The sequence below is a fragment of the Mirounga leonina genome, unplaced genomic scaffold, assembly GCF_011800145.1.
Source record: "Mirounga leonina isolate KUSES-001 unplaced genomic scaffold, KU_Mleo_1.0 Mir_115, whole genome shotgun sequence".
NCBI lineage: Eukaryota > Metazoa > Chordata > Mammalia > Carnivora > Phocidae > Mirounga > Mirounga leonina.
Window position 1 is genome coordinate 2630695 of NW_023270268.1, and position 22698 is coordinate 2653392.

Sequence of the window (22698 nt, forward strand, 5' to 3'; positions counted from 1 at the left end):
TGCTGCTCTTCTTTCCTTCGATTTCCTGTTGAGTTTGTAGGTGTTCAGAATGGTTTGATACCTATAGCTGAATTCCTGGGACCAGACGAAATTTAGGTCTCCTACTCCTCTGCCGTTGTGCCCCTCCCAGTGTTTTTTAGCTTTTAATGTACAAGTCTTGCATCTCCTTGGTTAAATTTATTCCTAAATATTTTATTCTTTTTGATGCTATTATAGATGGAATTGTCTTAATTTCCTTTTTGCAATGTTTGTTGCTAGAGTATAGAGTATAGATTTTGTATGTTGATTTTGTATTCTGTAACTTTACTAAATTTATTATCTCTAATGGTTATTTTGTGAATTCCTTAGGATTTTCTTTATATAAGGTCATGTAATCTGCAAGTGGAGATAGTTTTACTTCTTCCCTTTTGGATGCCTTTTTATTTCTTTTTCTAGCTTAATTGCCCTGGCCAGTACAGGGTTGAATAGAAGTGGTGAGAGCAGATGTTCTTCTCTTATCCCTGATCTTAGGGAAAGGCTTCCTGACTTTAGCTGTGTGATGGTAGCTGTGGGTTTTTCATTGATGTCCTTTATGAGGTTGAGGAAGTTCTTTTCTATTCCTAGTTTGTTGAGTTTCTTTTTTTTTTAAATCATAAAAGGGCATTGGATTTTGTCAAATATTTTTTCTGCATCTTGACATGGTCTTATATTTTTTTCCTTCCTTTTGCTAATACGGAATAATACATTAATTGGTTTTTAGATGTGAACCATCCTTGCATTCTTATATTCTACTTGGTCATGATATATAATCCTTTTTTTTTTTTTTAAGAGAGCGCTTGCATGTGCAAGTGGGGTGCGGAGGGGCAGGAGGTAAGGGAGAGAGAGAGAATCTTAGGCAGGCTCCATGCCCAGTGCAGAGCCTGATGCTGGGCCTCGATCTCATGACCCTGAGATCATGACCTGAGCTGAAATCAAGAGTTGGATGCTTCACTGACTGAGCAGCCCAGGTGCCCTGGTTTATAATCCTTTTAATTTGTTGCTAGATTTGTTTTGGTAGTAGTTTCTTGAGCATTTTGCATGTGTATTTATATATTTGGTCCGTAGTTTTCTTGTAATGTTTTTGACTTTCAACTTATGTACCGTTATGGCTGTGTCTTTTGTAAATAGCATGTAGCAAAAGTTTTCTTCTTAATTTTGTTTGACATCCTTTATCTGTGTCTGTGGAGGGTTAAGTCCATTTATATTAACTGATTATTCATATTATTCATTTTCTACTATATTTTGTCATTTCTACTTGTCTCCTTTTCTTTCCTTATATTTCCTTCTCTTTTTTCTGCCCCACCCCATCTCCACTTTTTCCTGGCTGTATTTAGTAGTTCCTCTCTTTCTTTCTTTTTTCTAAACTCGCATGGAAGTTGTTTACTCTTAATTTTCTTCTTTAATGTTTATTATGTTGTGTCTGGGTATGGATTTTCTTTAATTTAAATTGCTTGATACTGATACTTTATTGGAGCCAGTGATGTTGAGGAATTGTTATCTTTCATCCATCCTGGAAAATTCTTAGTTTTCATTTTCTGGAATATTTCTTTTTCCCTATTGTCATTAAGTAACTCTTTCTGGGTTGCTGATTATATTTAAGTTGACTCTTCTTAACTTTCTTTCCTTTTTCTTTTTTCTTTTTCTTTTTTTTTAAAGATCTTATTTATTTGAGAGAGAGAGAGTGGGGAGGGGCAGAGGGAGAAACATACTCCCCTCTGAGCACAGAGTCCGAAACGGGGCTGGATCCCGGGACCCTGAGACCATGACCTGAGCTGAAATCAAGAGTTGGATTCTTAACCGACTGAGCCACCCAGGCGCCCCTAACTTTATTTTCCATGTCTCTTTTTTTTTTTTTTTAAATTTTTTATTTATTTGCGAGAGAGAGAATGAGCGACAGAGAGCATGAGAGGGAGGAGGGTCAGAAGGAGAAGCAGACTCCCTGCCGAGCAGGGAGCCCGATGCAGGACTCGATCCCGGGACTCCAGGATCATGACCTGAGCCGAAGGCAGTCACTCAACCAACTGAGCCACCCAGGCGCCCCTATTTTCCATGTCTCTTAAGCCTTCTTATTTTCTGTTGCTCTGTGCTTTATTGTGTGTAGTTTCTTCCAATCTATTTTCCAGTTCACTGATCCTTTCCTTAGCAGCTTTTAAGTAGTCATTAGCTTTCTAATTTTAGAAATTCTAATTTAGTCCTTTTTTCAGTTGTTCCTATTCTCTTTCTCCTGTGTCATATTTCTTATTTTTCTCTTATTCTAAAAACATATTAAATATATTTTATATTCTTTATCTTAGAATTCCAGTATCTCTGGTCTTCATGGTTTGGTTCTGTGATTTGTTCCTTTTGCTGATTCTTGCTCATAATGGTTTGTTTCCTCTTGAGTTTGGTGTTTTTTTTGTATGTGTTTGTTCTTGTTTTTAAATTTTAAAACTTTTAATTTTGAATAATTTTAGACTTAACAAAAACGTTGCAGATTTGGTGCAAAGTTTTTTACCAAGATTTCCTTACAGTTAAAATCTTATGTAGCCATAGTGCTTTTGTTAAAACTAAGAAATTAACATTGGTACAGTATTATATTACTCAGATTTCAGTGTCCTTCTATTTCAAAATCCAGTCCAAAATACCTCCATTGCATTTAATGATTCCGTGATTTTTTTTTTATTATGAATTCACATTTCCTGGAACTTTATATGTGGGAATTCTTTGAGGTTTGGGTTTTAAAGTGAATTCTTCTAGTGAATTTTTATTTTTTATTTTATTTATTTTTTTGTAGTTAACCTTTTTGTCAGAAGTACATCTTAGGGCTTTGTGTCACACAGGTAGTATGATTTCCAGGCCTAAGTACAGGCTTTTGATTAGGAATCTTTTTTTTTTTTTAAAGATTTTTTATTTATTTGACAGAGACACAGCGAGAGAGGGAACACAAGCAGGGAGTAGTGGGAGAGGGAGAAGCAGGCCTCCCGCGGAGCAGAGAGCCTGATGCGGGGCTCGATCCCAGGACCCTGGGATCATGACCCGAGCTGAAGGCAGCTGCTTAACGACTGAGCCACCCAGGCGCCCCTTGATTAGGAATCTTAGGTGATACTTCTTTTCTTTTCGAATTTAGAGCCAACACAAGTAAGTTTCCTTTGTCAGGCGGTCTTCCTTTTTAAAAATTCATCCAGTGAGTGTCACCCATTTGGAAGTATCCCAGTCTAAGGAGGGTAGTGCTTTTGATGTGACTTCTGCTCATAGCAGCCCCACCTGTGTTTCCTTGTGTCCTGCTCCCGATCCCTCACATCCACACTCTAAGCCAGTACTGAGCTGTATAGTTGGTGAACTATGGACAGTGGACCAATTCTGGCTTGTGACCTATTTCCATATGACTCACTAGTTGAAGATGATTTTTATCTTTTTTTTAGAGGGTTGTAAACAAAAAAAATGTGACCGAGATGGTCCACAAAGGCCCACAAAACCTAAAATATTTACTCTAGTGTTGACAGAAAAGTTCGCAGACCTCTGCTCTAAGATGCCAGGTACCAGTGCTCTAGCACTTGTTTCTACTGGTAGATTATTAGCAGTTTCTTGTGTTTCTGGCCCCCTATTGTTCTGTCTTCTCAGATATACATTCCAAGGTCATTTTGTATGTGTTACTTACTATTTTGTTGTACTGAGATAGAAGTCTAAATCTTTGATTTTCATGTGGATAAATTAATGTCTTTCTCTTTGTTTTGTTTATGGCATCTAAGGTCTAAAGACTTTCTATTTATTTTAATCTTAAAAAGAATCTTTCTTTACAGTAGTCTTGGTGTATGGATATACATAATCTCTTAGTTTTTCTTCCTTTTTAATTTACTGAGTAAGGTAATGGCTAACCTAGCCTTAAATTTTATAAGACTTTGTTAAATGTGTTATAACTTGGATTTGTGCAAGAAAAATTGTAATACCATTTTATATTCCAGCCAGTAAAGTAGGGGTATTCCCATCCATTAATTCTCACCTGTATTGAGTCTGATCACTTAAAAAATGCTTTAATTTTTTTATACCAGAAATGATTTCATTGTTACTTTGTTTCCTTTTTAAAAGTCATTAAGATTGTTGGATGAAGAAGAAGCAACTGACAATGATTTAAGAGCAAAATTCAAGGAACGCTGGCAAAGGACACCATCTAATGAACTCTATAAGCCTTTAAGAGCAGGTAAAAATGTGTATAAATGGCTTTCACTTGAATAAATTACCAATTTTTTTTTTAAGATTTTATTTTTAAGTAATCTTTATACTGAACTCACAATCCTGAGATCATAAGTTTCATGCTCCACTGACTGAGTCATCCAGGTGCCCATATAAATTCCCAATTTGGATCCACAATTTTGCTTGATTAAATTAGGGTCAGTTGTAAACTTTTTACTGAAACTGCTATTGTGAAAACATAGGTGTTTTTCCTCAGTTCAGTGTAAGATAAAAAATAACAGGTAATTCGTGTTCATTATAAGAAGTTCAAACTCTTAAAAACTCTAAAAAATTGTTTTGTTTTTTTTTAAAGATTTAGCTCATGGTAGGGGTATGTATGCAGAGGGAGAGGGAGAGAATCTCAAGCAGACTCCTGATGAGCACAGAGCCTGACCTGGGGCTCAATCTCATGACTGAGATCATGACCCGATCCGAAATCAAGAGTTGGACATCCGACTGGCTGAGCCACCCAAGTTGCCCCCAGAATTCTTAAAAATAATAAAGTAAAAATGAAAATGATTCTGTAACTCTCTTTTCCTAGTCCAAGTCTTTTTTTTTTTTTTAGAGCATCTGTATAACCACTAGATATCACGGGTTCCAGGAACTGCTATTAAGCTGTATGCATAAATAAATGAGATCAGTTTTTTTAAAGATTTTATTTATTAGAGAGAAAGTGAGAGAATGTGCAAGCTGGGGAAGGGTAGAGAGAATCTCAAGAAGATTCCCCACTGAACGTGGTGTGTGATATAGGGCTTGATCTCACGACCTTGAGATTGTAACCTGAGCCGAAACCAAGAGTTGGACACTCAACTGACTGAGCCACTCAGGCACCCCTAAATGAGATCATATTATATATATATATATGTATGGTTTTGTAATTTCATTTCACTTAGTAGTGGATGGTCAAAGGTGAGTTTTCCAGTTAAATTGAAGTCAGATTATTATTTTTTAAGACTTTAATTATTAAGATTTGTGTTTGCTAAGATAAGTGTCTTTATGGTAGCTAGACTATTATTTATTTATTATTATATAATTAATACTATTGACATTTTTTCTAAAAATGTATCTGTTGTTCTTTTAAGTCAAGTTGAAGCAGTGATCTTTGAGAAGGGAATACTTTTTAAGTAAGTTGTAACAATTTTTGGAGTGAATGATTTCTTTCTATATTAATGAATTGTAGGAAATGATTAGACTAATGTCAATTAGCTTTTATTTGGTGGATAGTAACCACAAATGTATTTTAAGGTATACCTGTGCTTTGCCAGAAACAAAAATGCCAAGAGTGACAGGGAGCTCAATTTCTGTTATATAATGAATCAGGGCCCATAGAAGAGGGGAAAAAAGTAAAGTTGGAGAGCAGAACTAAAAGTATAACCAGCTTATAAATGTTACTGTGAAAGTCACTGCTGTACTCTGGTAACATTTTTTTCCCCCACAGAGGGAACCAACTTCAGAGCAGTTTTGGATAAAGCTGTGCAAGCAGATGGGCAAGTGAAAGAGCGTTATCAATCTCACCGTGACACCATTGCACTTCTCTGTAAGCCGGAGCCTGAGCTGAATGCTGCAATCCCTTCTGCTAACCCAGCGAAGACCATGCAGGGTAGTGAGGTAAGCAGATGCATTTTGATGTGGGTGGTCATCTGCTTATGAAAACTATGTTCAAGCCATTATGAACACAATTAATTGCCAATTTCTTACTGCCATCTTTTCAAAAATGCAGACGTAAATTGAGGTTGTTACATTTGGAGTAGCATGATATATACACTGTAATTACATTAGTTAAAATATTACTATCTTGTAATAATAATTTCTATTTATTGAATGTTTCCTTGAGCTTGGTACTATATTCTAGATACTTTATAAGTTCAGTATTTAATTCAGGCTTTATAAAAGGGAGAGGCTTGGAAGCTTAGAAACTTCCCTGAAGTGGAAGGACTGGATTTGACCAGATGCTCTTCTGACCATAAATTCTTTGTTGTTTGTTACATCATTCTCTACCACCGTCCACTGTATTCTACTGGAACTATCTCTAAAGGGAAAATCAACCAGCTGTGCATGTTAATAAGTGGGTAACATCATTATAGCATTTCTATTTGTGATAGGAAGGGGAAAATCAATAGTGGGACATGTGAGTCAGTAAGTCCAAAGGTGCAAATACGCTTTAGTGGCTGATCACTGTAGGAGATGTAATGGAATAAGAGATCCTGAATGAGGTGCATAGGAAAATAAGCCAAAGGGCAAGCTATGTTTGCTGAAAACTTCTTGAAAAAGGTGAATTTCCTGGGATAGTAGGTCTCAAAAGTTATCAGTGTTGTGTCTTGTCTTTCTACAGAAACATTTCATGTATTTATTCAACCAAGACTTTGGATACCTACTCTGTAAGGCATTAGGCTAGGTACTTTGAAAAATCAACAAATGAACCATACACAGCCTTTACCCTCAATTTATGGTCCAGTGTGGGAAGATTAGACCTATACAAAGAGACCTGTAATACAGGGTAGACAAGTGTTGTGACTATAGAAAGTAGGCTGTGAGGATTTAGATGACGAAGCACTTAAATTCCAGTATTTTGGAGCTTCTCTCTTAAGAGGCTTCTTAAGAGATTGGCACAGGATGAGAACAGAGTAGACAGGCAAAGTGAACACATACAAAATCTGAGTAGGATCAAGTGAGCTACCAGAGGTTCAGTGGAAAAGAGCCCCTGCAGTGAAGACTGCATAGCTGAATGGGCACAGAATCCAGATCTCTAAAGGTAGGGGGAACCTGATGGAACAAAGGATATCAGTTAGATGCTTTAAAGAAATGGGGGGAAGGAAGAAGGAAGGTGATTAGATTAATTTGTGAGGAACAGAGTCTGCAGACCCACAGAACAGCAACAGTCTGGCCCTTTTTTTATCTTAGGATAAAAAAATCCCTGCTTAGTATCCTGTTCTCTCTCTCATTTTTAAATAAGTAGTCTTGGGGCGCCTGGGTGGCTCGTTGTTGAGCATCTGCCTTCGGCTCAGGTCATGACCCTGGGGTCCTGGGATCGAGCCCCACATCGGGCTCCCTGCTCGCCGGGAAGCCTGCTTCTCCCTCTCCCACCTCCCCCTGCTTGTGTTCCCTTTCTCGCTATCTCTCTCTGTGAAATAAATAAATAAAATCTTTAAAAAAATAAAAAAATAAAAATAAAAAAGTAGTCTCAAAAAAAAAAAAAAGTAGTCTCTATACCCAACATGGGGCTTGAACTTACAACCCCTAGATCAAGAGTCGCATGCTCTACTGATTAAGCTAGCCAGTCACCCCCTCTCCTTTTTCTTTTTGGCGTCTTGTACGTGACTCAGAACTTATATGGCTTTTGTCCTTTGATTCGCCTGCTTTCAGTAGAAGAGCAAAAATGGTTTCTGCTGAGCAAAATCAGAATTAGCATTCACTACTTTGTTACTTAATACAGTTGTAGTCACAGCTGCTTTTGTTAATTCATAATGGTATTACATAGGGGAAGAAAACATTTATAGTCAATATGAAGTTATTTTACTGAAGCTAGATTTTCTAGATAGAAGCGACCAAAAAATTTTCATTGCTCTATATATTCATTCATCATGTGCTTTTATCAAAAGACTAATTAATATCATATGTTTATTAAAGCTGTTTCAGGTAATTGTCATAGTTGTTGATGACACATTTTAGCCAGAGTTTTTTTATGATAAAAGCATAGTCATTTGAATTCTGATTATTAAAGTGAATACAAAGTACATGTTTTATTAAGAAGTCTGATCTTAATGGTAGGGCTCTTTTTTTTGAATTGTGAAGGGGCCTACTATTTATCTTTGGTCTCTTTAGGAATCTGTTTTTACATATTGAGATACTCTGAAAAATGTTGCAAGTATGGATAATTTGTATTTAAAGATTCTTTTTTAAATACTTAGGACCATTGCTTGTGATTGTACACCTCTGATCAGCAGGGGTATGGAATCTAGTCTACACTTGGCCAGACAAGCCTTGGCCCTAGTGTAGGGCTGAGTCTGCCCACAGGAAGGGGCATCTTTTTTTTTTTTTTTTTTTTTTGGTACAAAAGTGATATCCATTTATACTCATAGTATTGCATCTGTCTGGGGAGACGAAGGGGGAGGGGGTCCCTTTGGGAAAAAATCTCCATATCCTCAGAGATAGTGCATAATATAGTACTGTCCAAAGCTGTGTGCCTTTTTAGGCCTTGCTTTTTTCTGGTTCACACAAAGTCATCTTCTAGACTAGTGGGTGATCTGCAAATGTGGCTTCTACTCTTTGTTTTTCATAACAGGAAGCGTCTAGACAGGAGTCAAGGTTGACTGGCATCTCTTCATTCATTTGTTCATCAAACATTTGTTGAAGGCCTACTGTATGCCAGGAACTATGGCACCATGGTCCCTAACAGAGAGAGGTGGAAAACTCTAGGTTAGCTTTAGTGTAGGTTAAGTGTGGTCAGGTTCCCACTGTTCTGTTGAGATATTCTCATGTCTGCCTTTTCTGAAAATAAAATAGCAGGGACTGAAAAGTAAAGCTGAAAATCTCATTGAGAGTATTTGTTCTGTGCCTAATTGTGTTTGGTGCTGTTAGATGCTACAGAGAGCTTTATCATCTAAATGGGGCGGGCAAGTGATGGCCTGTGGGCTAAATCCAGCCTGCCTCCTGTTTTTGTATGGCCTATGAGCCAAGAATGCCTTTTACATTTTTAAATGGTTGAAAAAAGTCAAAGTAATAATGTTTTATGACATGTGAACATTATATGAAATTCAGATTTTAGTATCCATAAATAAACTTCTGTTGGAGCATAGTTATACTCCTTTACATTTCGTCTATGGCTGCTTTCACACTAGAAAGGCAGAGTTGAATAGTTGCAACAGAGACTGGCTCACAAAGCCAAAAATATTTTCTGTCTCTTGTTTTTTCCCCTTCTGTTTGGTTCTTTACAGGAAAAGTTTGTAGCTCTTGGTCTTAAAGGTGAAGTACAGACAGCTGAGGTGATCTCATTCCTGCCTTTCTGTTTGACCTCATCTCCCTCCCTTCTGTCTTTTTTTACTGTGTTTCTGCCACACTAGGGCCCCCCCCCCCTTTTTTTTTCCTTTTCCCTTTGAACATGGGAAGCTTGTTCCTGCCTTAGGACTTTAACATTTGCTTTCCTTCTGTTGGGGTCTTTCTTTCAAGGCTACTGCTTCTTTTTTCATTAAAGCCCCAGATGTCACCCTTTCCCTTTTTTTGTCATTGGCTACTGTATTGCTCTTTTTTGTGTGTGTGTTTAATTCTCCCCTCCCTTCCCCTGTCCCCCACATGAAGGACTCTGCTTCTGTTAATAGTTGTATTTTGGAGCTAGAGCAGTACCCAGCATGTAAGGATTCAAAAAGTGTTGATGGAATGATAACTACTGGCAGCCTAATTTAATAAAGGGATGCAGTTAATTGCAGTTGAAAGCTAATTGGAGCTGTTTTTATTTATTTTATTATTTATTTTTAAGATTTTATTAATTTATTTGACAGAGAGAGACACGGCGAGAGAAGGAACATAAGCAGGGGAAGTGGGAGAGGGAGTAGCAGGCTTCCCACTGAGCAGGGAGCCCGATGTGGGGCTCGATCCCAGAACCCTGGGGTCATGACCTGAGCTGAAGGCAGACGCTTAACGACTGAACCACCCAGGCGCCCCTTGGAGCTGTTTTTAAAACATAGAAATAAACACCACAGGATTCTAATTATTATTTAAAAAAAAAATTTTTTTTTTTTTAAGATTTTATTTATTTATTTGACAGAGAGAGACCAGCGAGAGAGGGAACACAAGCAGGGGGAGGGGGAGAGGGAGAAGCAGGCTCCCTGCAGAGCAGGGAGCCCAATGCGGGGCTCGATCCCAGGACCCTGGGATCATGACCTGAGCCGAAGGCAGATGCTTAACGACTGAGCCACCCAGGCGCCCCTATTTTTAAAATTTTTTAATTGAGGTATAATTGACATACAACATTTTATTAGTTTCGGGTGTGCAACATAATTCAGTATTTGTATATATTGTGAAATGATCACAATAAATCTAATTAATATTAGTTATCACATGTAGTTACAGAATTTGTTTTCTTGTGATGAGAACTTTTAAGATTTTACTCTTAGTGGGGCGCCTGGGTGGCTCAGTCGTTAAGCATCTGCCTTTGGCTCAGGTCATGATCCCAGAGTCCTGGGATCGAGCCCCGCATTGGGCTCCCTGCTCAGCGGGAAGCCTGCTTCTCCCTCTCCCATTCCCCCTGGTTGGTTCCCTCTCTGGCTGTGTCTCTTTCTGTCAAATAAATAAATAATTAAAAAAAAAAAAAGATTTTACTCTTAGCGACTTTCAAATATGCAATGTATTATTATTATTTTTTAGAGGATTTCATTTATTTGAGAGAGAGAGAGGGAGCACAAGCAGGGGCAGGGGGAGGGGCAGAGGGAGAGGGAGAAGCAGACTCCCTGTTGGGCAGGGAGCCTGACATGGGGCTTGATCCCAGGACCCTGGGATCATGACCTGAGCTGGAGGTAGACACTTAACCTAAGCTGCCCAGGCGCCCCACAGTATAGTATTATTAAGTATAGTTACCATGCTGTACATTATATCCTCATGACTTAATGTATTTAATTAATCGAAGTTTGTACCTTTAGACTACCTTCATCTGTTTTGCCCACCTACATCCCCTACCTCAGGCAGCCATCAGTCTGTTCTCTGTATCTGTGCGCTTGGTTTTCTTTTAGATTCCACATATATATGAGATCATACAGTATTTGTCTTTCTCTGACTTATTCATTTATCATAACGCCCTCAAGGTGCATTCATGTCACAAATGGCAAAACTTCATTCTTTTTTTATAGCTGAATATTCCTCTGTGTGTGTGCGTGTGTGTGTGTGTGTGTATACCACATCTTTATTCATTTATCCATTGATGGACATTTAGGTTTCCATATCTTGGCTGTTTTAAATAATGCTGCAGTGAACATGGGGGTGCAGAGGGATTCTAATTATTTCTATACTTTAACTTGATAACACATTAAGCCTCAAACTTGAGTGGATAAGAAACTGTAGGCATTGGCTTACTTTTCTTATTATTTTGGTCATTCATTTGAGGAAGCAGTTTAATTTATTTTCTGCTGTAGTCACTCTGTTAAAATAAGGCCATATCATGCAATCTAAAATATGGTTAAACTAGTATATATGACAGTTTGAAAAAAAAAAAAAAGATGCTTGACATACAAGGACTCTTTGTGTGGTGGTCTAAAAGTTCATTTATAAATTGGTTGTTTCAAATGGCATTATTTTTCCAGAGACTTAGAATCATAGCATTTTGGAATAGAATAGGACTTACTAAATACGTATTTGGTCCTTTTTTTTTTTTTTTTATCACTGATTAGAAAACTGACTATCATAAAAGTTAGGAAGTTAGCTTTTCTACATGGTGGAGCTGGTATTAGAACTTGTGGTTCTACAAATTCTTTTGGGGTTCTCTTCCCACGTTACTCTGCTGCCCTGTGTGTGGTTAGTTCTTCACTGAAGAGGAGGTTTTATTCTTGTGAACCATGTCTGTCTTCTCATATTACTTATTAACTAATTTGGGGTACTGTCACCACAATTTTGACCCATCATTTGTTGAGAGGATCTTAGTTGCTATACTCTGGAAGAAGCATCCAATCTGTTTCTAGATAATAGTGTTATAGCGTCCCTGACTTTCAGCTTTGTTTAGTAGACTAGTTTTTTTTTTTTTTAAACCAGTTCTGCATATTCCTGTTTCTCCCCCAGTTTTCTTTTATTTGACTATTTTATGTTTTTCTTTCTAGCCTTTTTTGGGACATAACTGAGAGAAAGATAAAAGGTGGCATTTTTCTTATAGCTAAACAACCTTCACAGAGTCACAGTCATGGTTGAGGTTCCATTATCAGTTTAAATATGACAAAAGATAATATTATCACAACCTTTTAAAATTATATCATGTTGCACCCACCCTACAAAATGTGTGACATAATTACAGAAATAGTTACCATTCAGAACAAATAATTACAGTTTAGCAATCTGCTCCTCATTGTTCCTCTCTTTTTGTCTTAATGCTTAGATGCCTAAGCCTCTTCAGTGTATAGCGTACCCAAAGTATAGAATTAAACCATAAAACCTAACTACCAATTAATAATAATGACTATTACTGATTGAGTGCTTACCCTGTGTTAGAAGTTATATTGAGCACTTGGTATGAATTATTTCAGGCTTCACAACAGTTCTGGGATAGGTACTATTACTCTTGTTTTGCAGATAATGAAATTGAGTTTTCCAGGTAGTAAAGTATCCTTGGTTACACAGTAACTAAGTCTTAATATGTCCATTAAGGGAATATAGTTAGGGATGAAATATTTTTTTGTACGTAATTATGTTTTACTTTGATGGATAACTAGGTACTTGTATTTATTTATTCAAGTTTTGATTTAATTTTGTGTTTTGAATATGTAAAAAATATTCATGATTCAAAAGGTGCATGCAGAGAAATCTCATCTCTGTTCTTTCCACATTGTTCCTATCCACTTTCTATAAGCAACCTTATTTATTCGTTTCTGGTTTGTCCTTCGTGCTTTTGTTTTTATAAAAAAATACATATGCCCACATACATACATAATACATTATGTGTGTATGTCTATTTCTGATTTCCCTTCTCTCTTACTCGGAATGCAATATGCTGTACCTATGTGCCTTTTATTTTCATTTAACAATATGTCCTGGAAGTCATTTGGAAACAAGATTTTTAGGCACATTGTTGAAATCAGATTCCACTAAATCCCTGAAACAGACTTGCCGTCTCCCTCTAGCTGTGATTTTTTTTTCTCTTCTTCCTTCCATTGGAAGTGTTTGGGGCTTGCGGCTTCTCTGACCTCTGGGAGTCACATTTCTTTCCACTACTGTGAATGTTGAAAGACGCTGAATTTAAGATAGGACACTTAACAGATATGGGTGGTAAACGGAGGCCAAATATAGAAGAAATTTTAGACTTTTCCTTGGGTCTTTAGTCTTCGCAAAGGAAGGTAATTCTGGACACTTGTCAAGGAGTTAGCTAGGGCTGTGGCATGAAAAGTAGGACAGAAATGCTTAAAAACAGGCAGTAGGTGGGGAGATCCATTGGATTTGGAAATGCCATGGTAAGATGAAAGACAGGGATGTAGATGGGGTTTATGGGTGTCCCCTTCTTCCTTTGTCTCTCCCCCACTTTACTTTCTCTGGGCATCATGGGGGCAAGCACAGTAGGGGGATTGGGGCTGGTGCTCTCCTGGGTGGCCCTAGCAAGAGTGCAAAGAGATGTGAGTGAAAGGGGGCAGCTTGTAAGTGGCATCAGAGGGCACTTGGGCTCTGTGACACTGTTACTCTGTAGGGTTGTTTGTGAATCATGTGGGTGTTAGAGAATGCCTGGGCTGAATCCAATGCAAAATTCTTTTTTTTTTTTTTAAGGATTGTATTTATTTATTTGTCAGAGAGAGAGAGGGAGAGAGAGAGCATGCACAAGCAGGGGAGTGGCAAGTAGAGGGAGAAACAGGCTCCCTGCTGAGCAGGGAACCCAATGTGGGACTCGGTCCCAGGACCCTGGGATCATGACCTGAGCCGAAAGTGGACGTTTAACTGGCTGAGCCACCCAGGCATCCCTTTCTTTAAAGATTTTATTTATTTATTAGAGCACAAGCAGGGGGAAGGGCAAAGGGAGAGGGAGAAGCAGATGTAGGGAGCCAGATGCGGGGCTCAATCCCAGGACCCTGGGATCATGACCTGAGCTGAAGGCAGACGCTTAACTGCCTGAGCCACCCAGGCACCCCCCGATGGAAAACTCTTAATGATATGAACAGATGTACAAGATCCCTCTCTTCTCTCTCTCTCTCCCAGTATATAAAATAAACACATGGTTTATAGCTTTTTGTCTGTATCTCTGGCTCTCTTTCTTTATCTAAGATGCTCTCTCCATATATATATATCTGTGTCTCTGTTCTATCTACATGTCTGTCTATATCTCTCTCTCTACCTCTCAATCTCTCTATGTCAGCAAAATAGGGTATCTCTTTGGCAAAAACATACCTTCCTCTACCTTGGAGCCATGACAGGGACAGGGTTAGTATAGAGTAGTTAAGAGATTGATTTTGGAGTTAGGCAGACTTAGGTCTCATATTTTATGTTACTTAATTTTTTAGGTTACTTAATTTTTCTGAGACTCAGTTTCTGCAACTGTGGAATAGAAGTAATAAATATATACCCAATGGGATTTTGGAAGGATTACATTAAATTATATTTGTGAAGTGTTTAGGACAGTCCCTGGCACATAGTAAATGTTCAGTAAATCATTGTGCTCACTACTGTTACCATTATTGCTGCCTCCTCTTATAAGCTGAGTCCACTAAAGGCACAGTATCTCTAAGTAAACCTGATGTACAATTGATGCTTGGCTGTCTGAGAAATCAACCAACTCTGAGTGAACCTTTGTATATAATTCCCTTCTAGAAATTGGCTTCTGGGTTTTTTTTGCATTAAACGAAGGGGTTTTGTTTTGTTTTAATTGTTCAGGTTGTAAATGTCTTAAAATCCTTATTGTCAAATCTTGATGAAGTAAAGAAGGAAAGAGAAGGGCTTGAGAATGACCTGAAATCAGTGAATTTTGACATGACAAGCAAATTTTTGACTGCTTTGGCTCAAGATGGTGTCATAAATGAAGAAGCTCTTTCTGTTACTGAACTGGATCGAATCTATGGAGGTCTTACGACTAAAGTCCAAGATTCTCTAAAGAAACAGGAAGAACTTCTTAGAAATATTCAGGTAAAGTTTATATGCTTTAGTAAGATTTATGTTTAAAGAAAATCACAGAAAGGATAAACCTGGACTAAATCTGTATCTGTTTAGTAGGATTGTGTTTTTTGCAAGTTGCTACATAATAATAGAAATCTGTAATCATTATTGGTTATGTTTTGATAACCCACTGAATTTGTGGTATTTTTACTTTAAGATGTAAAGTACTGTGTTATCACAAAAGAAATATTAGGTAAATTTCTAGAAATTCCGGCATATAATCATATATGATTTTCATATGTAGTTGGCAAAGTAGCAATAAAAATGTTACAAGCTATATTAATTTGATAAATAAGTGTAAATACATAAATCTTTCTTTTAACAAGGTCTCACACCAGGAGTTTTCAAAAATGAAGCAATCTAATAATGAAGCTAATTTAAGAGAAGAAGTTTTGAAGAATTTAGCTACTGCCTATGACAACTTTGTTGAACTTGTAGCTAATTTGAAGGAGGGCACAAAGGTATGATGTACAAAAGAAATAATAGTTCACCAGTACAGATGTGAAACTATAGTTTGAGAAGTTAATTGTGTTTCCAGTTGTACCAAATTATTCTTGAACTTCCTAGCTTTAGTGACTTTTTACTGAGAGGCTTCTTGTAAGCGAGAGAAAGCTTAAAGGTGGCGATACTTCATGGGAATGAAGAATGAATTGTATATTTCACCAGGCAGAAAGAGGGTGTAGGAATTTCAGGTAAAAGAAATTAGCACAGAGATGTCAAAAGCTAGTGACACCTTTTGGGGAGAAAGAAAAGAAAGTAAGTTGACTAATTAAAAAAAAATTTTTTTTTTTTAAGATTTTATTTATTTATTTGAGAGAGAGGGAAAGAGAGCTTGCTCAAAGTGGAGCAGTGGGGAAGGGTTGAAGGGAAGGGAGAGGGACAAGCAGACTCTGTGCTGAGCATGAAGCCCAACATGGTGGGGGCTCAGTCTCACGACCCTGAGATCATGACCGAAGCTGAAATCAAGAGCTGGATGCTTAACTGACTGAACCATCCAGGTGCCCTGAAAGTTGACTAATTTGAGTGAATTATGAGGGAACAGGATTAGTTGAAGCTGATCTGTGGTGGGAAAGGGAGGAGAGGGTATGGCTTTTATATTCTGTGCTGATGGTGCTGATGGATAATGATAGATTTGTGATCTGCCTGAGTCTCAGGGTGCTTACTAAATATATTATTTTTTTGCTTTTCCTTTACATAGCTTAGGGAAATGATTATATTTGTTTTTACCAATGACTTTCCTTTTGAGGGAGCAAGTGATTTTTAAGTTTTTCAGGTACATGTTACCTTGTGGTGTTTTAACTCCATAATGATCATTGAATAAAGTTATCTTGATACAAATGCAGTGGATATAATGTAAAACCCTCTGAAGGAGGGGGTAGAAATACTACAAAGCCTTGGAAATAGAAGAGTAAGACACCATTTTAATTTGATTTAAAATGCTCTGTTGAAATAGATAAGCTGAGAAAACTCAGAGGGCCTTTGGAGACACTTCTAAGGGTTTCTGAAGTGATGCCTATATTTCTGAAGTGAATGTGCAAATCTAATCCTTCCATTTAAATAGGTTTCATACGTTTATTAAGTAACTGACTTTTTTCTAGGAATTGGGAACATACTCGTGATCATGAAACTTATGACTTGTTCCATTTAATTTTTGATGGCAAGTGTTCTATAAAAATGATTTTGTTATTTTTATTTTCTCTAGTTAGGTCATAATTTAGTATAAGTTGTTGAACCTCAGTGGTATGACTGTCTCGGGCAGAGGATTTTAGTTCTTTAGCTTTAACGATTATTGACAAATGAGCTTTAGATTGTTTTCCTCTTTAGATTAAAATTTTCATTCTGGGGGTGCCTGGGTGGCTCAGTCGTTAAGCATCTGCCTTCGGCTCAGGTCATGATCCCAGGGTCCTGGGATCGAGCCCCGCATCGGGCTCCCTGCTCCGCGGGAAGCCTGCTTCTCCCTCTCCCCCTCTCCCTGCTTGTGTTCCCTCTCTCGCTGTGTCTCTGTCAAATAAATAAATAAAATCTTTAAAAAAAAAAAATTTCATTCTGGTTTATTACTTGTTTCTTCTTTGCTTACAGTTTTACAATGAGCTGACTGAAATCTTGGTCAGGTTCCAGAACAAATGCAGTGATATAGTGTTTGCACGGAAGACAGAAAGAGATGAACTCTTAAAGTAAGTTTATTTTGTGTATCAAATTGTATTTTTCTTTTGAAAAGTTGTATGTGGAGACTTTGGGGTGAACTTGGCAGTATGAGATAGCACTTTCTTTCCTTTCCTTTTGGACATTTACAAAGCAACAAGCAAGCTGCATGATCTGAGAATAAAAGATGAAAAGGAGCAGAAACTCCAGGTGTCGGAAGCACAGTGATGTTACTGAAATGCTAACACAACAGTTCAGGGTGGCATATCTCAGAATGCTAATAAACATAAGTAGTTTACCTTGAAATGACAAATAGGTTCCTTCCATGTAAAACTAGAGGTACAGAATATGGGGAAGACAGGTGAATAGCTTAGAAAACATCAGCTACTGCCCTTCTGAAGGAGCCTGCTGAGAATGCTGGACCAGTAGCATAGGACTCATTCTATGCTGAGTGACTGGTAGAGTTGACATAGCATTGGTACAAAGATACAGTGTTTATTAAAAATGGTGAAAAAAAGAACAAAATTTAATAAAACCTATTAGATGGAGAATATTCACCAGAATAATATTGTCACAGAACAGATGAAAATTCTGAATGAACATTTCATTATGAATTAAGAAAAAAAAAAAAGAAAAGGGTTACGAAGCAATAACCCTGAGGAACACCATACACAGAAATGCCAGAACTCAAGGAAGATGGTGAGAAGACAGGACATGATAAAATGTGAGGTTTTAGGATTCCAGGAAACAAGTAGAAGAGAGAACAAAACCATCACAGAAACCATACGAAATGGGAAAGAGTAAAAAGGAGAATAGATAGTGAAGACGACACAGGAGCACAGAGTAGAAAAGAGGAAATCAAAGAAAATGAAACCAAAGTAAAAAAAGAATTAAAAAGGATTAGACAGAAGATGGGCAAAGAAGATCCAAATATGCAAAATTGAATTCCCCTGAAAGAAGAGAAACCAAAACCATGAACAGAACAAATATTTAACAATATTACTCAAGAATATTTTCCTAAAATAAGTGAAAGCTTGTTGAAAAGGTATATCTTATGGTCAGGAAAAATGAACAAGAACTGTCAACACCAAGGCATATAAATTATTAGCTTTAAAAGATAATAGCAGAGGGGCGCCTGGGTGGCTCAGTTGGTTAAGCGACTGCCTTCGGCTCGGGTCATGATCCTGGAGTCCCGGGATCGAGTCCCCCATCGGGCTCCCTGCTCAGCGGGGAGTCTGCTTCTCCCTCTGCTTGTGCTCTCTCTCTCTGACAAATAAGTAAATAAAATCTTTAAAAAAAAAAAAAATAGCAGAATCCTTTAGGCAATTGGGCAAAAAGATCCAGTCCATTTATAAAAAGGTGAAAAAGTTTAGCTCATAGCACTGCATGCTAGAAGAAAGTAGAGTGATTGCTTCCGGAACTCAAGGAAAGCAAATATGAGCCAAGGATTTTATATCCAAACTGTCCTTCAGGTATATACAGGAGCATATATTCATTAGTAATGAACATAAAGAACTCAGAGACTATTAATATTCATGAGTCTTTCTGGAACCCTTCAGCCAACCCGACCATTTTTCACTCCCCTGTTCACATTTAAACTGTTTTTCATAGAAGTTGTTGGAGAAATTATCAAAGAGCTGCCTCCCTCCACCTCCCAAGAAAGAGCAATGTTGTTTTTACAGTTTTTCTACTAAACCTTTAAAAAGCAAATAAAATACTTTTAAAATGGTTTTAGAGGTTAAAAAAAAAACCCTCCAAATTAGTTTTACTGGTAAGAACATCTGACAAAGATTAAGACAAACCAGTCTTCAGACCAGTTTCATTTATGAATATGGATGCAAAAGTCCTGAATAAAATACTTAACCATTGATACTAGTATGTTAGAAAAAGAACCGTGAACAAGGGGGACGGGGTGGTTATTCCAGTAATGCAGTGATTGGTAAGGGGAAGAAGATTCTTTTCATAGGTGAGGAAAAAGCAATTGAGACAGTAAGTCTTCTATTGTGGTTAATATACACAATGGAATATTACTCAGCCATCAGAAAAGCTACTGTTTACATCGACGTGGATGAAACTGGAGGGTATTATGCTAAGTGAAATAAGTCAGTCAGATAAAGACGATTATCGTATGGTTTCAGTAATATGTGTAATATAAGAAATAATGCAGAGGGTCATAGGGGAAGGGAGGGAAAACTGGGAAGAAATCAGAGAGGGAGACAAACCATGAGAGACTCTTGACTGTGGGAAACAAACTGCGGATAGGGAGGTGAGTGGGGGGATGGGGTAACTGGGTGATGGACATTTAGGAGGGCATGTGATGTAATATGATATGATGAGCACTGGGTGTTACACACTAATGAATTATTGAACATTATATCAAAAACTAATATGTTGTTAGCTAGTTGAATTTAAATAAAAAAAGAAAAGTCTTTTGATATTCAGTAAAATAGGAGTAGGTGGATACTTCTATAACACTGTGTGTGTGTGTGTACGGATCTGTTTATATCTGCACAAAACTTTAACATCATGGTTAATGAAAAGCAAGGACAAAATGCCCACTATCAACACTATTATCTAATACCATATTGGCAGTACCAGCCAGCACAATTTTAGACAAAAGAATAAAATTAGAAATATAAAAATTGAAAAGTTAACATTTTCACTATTTATAAGACTTTATGATTGTACAACTTGAAAATCCAAGAGAATCAACCCCAAAACTCTGCAAATAGTAGAATTATTACTGAAGACAATGGATTTAAAGATAATTTATAGAAATCGGTAGCTTTCATATAAATAAATATGGGAGATATAATGGAGGAAAAGACGTCACTTGCAATAGCAACTAAAACCATAAAATACATAGGAATAAATTTGCCGTCTCTGAGACCTGTATGTAGAAAATTTTGAAACGCTGTTCAAGGGCACAGAGGAGGACTTGAATTTGAAATATGTGTCATGTTTTTGGGTAGGATGACTCAACTTCGTAAAGATGTCATTTCTTACACATTCAACATAATTTGATTTCAAATAAATAAATAGATTTTAATTTTAAAACTAGACAGGTTGATTCTAAAGCTCAGCTAGAAAAACTGTCAAATTATTAGCCAGGAAAACAGAATAAAAAGAAAAGTAAGGGAAACTAGTTCTATCAGATATTAACATATGTAATATTGTGTTTAATCAAAACACAGTGGTACTGGTACATGATTAGTGGTACTGGTACATGATTAGACAGACCAAAGACCAAATAGAAAATAGAAATAGACTCTAATACATTATGAATTTAGTGTAAAAAAGATCCTAAGCCAATCAGAAGATGTTAGAGACAACTGCCTCGTCATTTAGAAAACCAAGTTTTTATACCAGAATAAATTCCAGGTGGATCAAACTTGAAATGTGTAGGATAAAATGTAATGTTTAAAATAGAATATGAGAGAATTCCTTTATAAAGCTGAAATGGGAAGAGTCTTTCTTACTCTGACTTAAAATCTAGAAGCCATATTTATAAAAGGAAAAGTTCATCATAACATAGGCTGAGTCTTTATGTAATAAACTGGGGGAAAATATTTGAAGCCTACTCACAAAGGTGAAAGGCAAATTTACTCGTTTATGAGGAACTCCTAGATACTACTGAGGAAGAGAAAAACTCAATGGAAAAGTTGGCAAAGGCTGTGAACAGAAATTTTGCAGATGAAGAAATGTAAGTGGTTCTTAAGCATTTATGAAAAAATACTTGTCTGGGAGACACCTGGCTGGGCTCAGTAGGTAGAGCACACAACTTTTGATCTTGGGGTTGTGAGTTCAAGCCCCACTTGGCCTAGAGCTTACCTAAAAAAAATAAATAAATAAACTAGAAACCTGTCCTCATTCGATAACAAGGAAATACAAATTAAAACTACTCTGAAATAACATTTCTCAGGTTGGCAAAAATCTGGAAGTTTGAAAAGATGCTTTGTTGGCACATGTAGGGGAACAGGTCTCATTCTGTGGCTATGAATGCATGTTGGTGCAATCCTTGTGTGGGGCAGTTTTGCTCCAAAGGTCTGGATTACAAATCCACACATCTTTTAATCCAGCTAGTGTGGTTTTGAAATTTTATTCAGAGTATGTGTTAGCATATGCTAGAAATGACATATTTATGAACTAATTCATTTCTGAGTTGCTTGTAGCAGTAAAAGAAACAAATCAAATATCCAGGGCTGGTGAAATAAATAAAGCTACATCTGTACAGCTTTTTTTTTTTTTTTTTTTTTAAGAGCAGCTATTAAAGGATGCTTTCTCTTTATTGATATGGAGAGATTTTGAAGATAGTTATGGTAAGGAAAAAAGGTACAGAACAGTGTAAAGTATGCTTTTTGTGTAAAAAGGGAGAAAATAAAATGTAGATTTGAATTGGTTTATGTGTCAGGAGATTCTGGACAGGTTCATAAGAATAGTGTGTATCTGGGTGTGAGTGATGGAGAGGGAACTTGCAGATAGGGATCTTTCACTCACTTTTTAGTTTTTGAAGCAAGTGAACACATTACCTTTTCAGAAAGTTACGTGAAATTAATTAATGGGACTTCATATGTTTTTATAGCCACATCCCAATAGTCTGATTTTTATTTTTCAGACTGTACAGCTGGCTTTTCAGATTCATTCCCTACTGCCCACGGTTTTTTTTTTTTTTTTTTTTTGAGCTGCAGAACCCTGTGCTCAAGCTTAGTCTTACAGAGAAGCCTGGTTTGTAAAACAGATAAAGATGGATCTGGCTCAGAGGCAAGCGGGCAGGGGCTTGGAGCAGGACCTTTTCCACCTCCTCCCTTTTCTTTAAGCAAGCAGCTGCCATTGAGACGACTGTGCAGGACCCTTAAATTCTGTAGCTCAGGACCAAGTGAGAGCCAGAGAAGGTTTCTTTTCTTTCTTTTTTCTTTTTAAATTTTATTTATTTGACACAGAGCAAGCGAGAGAGCACAAGCAGGGGGAGTGGTAGGCAGAGGGAGAGGGAGAAACAGTCTCCCTGCCAAGCAGAGAGCCCAGTACGGGACTTGATCCCAGGACCCTGGAATCATGACCCGAGCTGAAGGCAGCTGCCCAACCAACTGAGCCACCCGGGCACCCCCCAAAAAAGGTTTCTAAGTTTAAATTGAAGGTTGGTGAACTAAGTGCCCAGGTTAAGTTGAGCCTGCTGCTTAATTTTGTAAAGTCAAGTTTTACCGGAACACAGCCATGTTCTTCATGCTGTACGTATTATCTATGGCTGGCTTTGCACTAAAAACAGCAGTCTTGAGTGTTTGTGACAGAGACCTTATATCCTGCAAAGCCTAAAATATTTGCTGTCAGGCTCTTTACACAAAAAATTTTGCCAACCCCTAGTTGAAATCATTTTGTTGCCTGTGATAATTTACTTTCTAGTAACTTTCTAGTTTTTCCACTTAAATCTTTAGTGTAAAATAGGTTAACATAACTATTTTTAGAATTGTGTAGTATAATACAGGCTCATGGCTTAGGAAGAAATTTGGG

At 37.3% G+C, this 22698-nt stretch overlaps 1 protein-coding gene across 2 annotated transcripts in view; it reads left to right on the forward strand.

Annotated features, from left to right (window-relative positions):
• Positions 1-22698, forward strand: part of PDCD6IP (programmed cell death 6 interacting protein) — a 93207-nt gene that overhangs the window by 52923 nt on the left and 17586 nt on the right. For both annotated transcript variants that reach the window (XM_034991692.1, XM_034991701.1), the window contains exons 11-15: positions 4084-4195; positions 5666-5835; positions 14773-15021; positions 15378-15512; positions 17131-17225. In XM_034991692.1, the coding sequence (XP_034847583.1) occupies positions 4084-4195; positions 5666-5835; positions 14773-15021; positions 15378-15512; positions 17131-17225 (761 nt within the window). The remainder of the gene's footprint in view (positions 1-4083; positions 4196-5665; positions 5836-14772; positions 15022-15377; positions 15513-17130; positions 17226-22698) is intronic.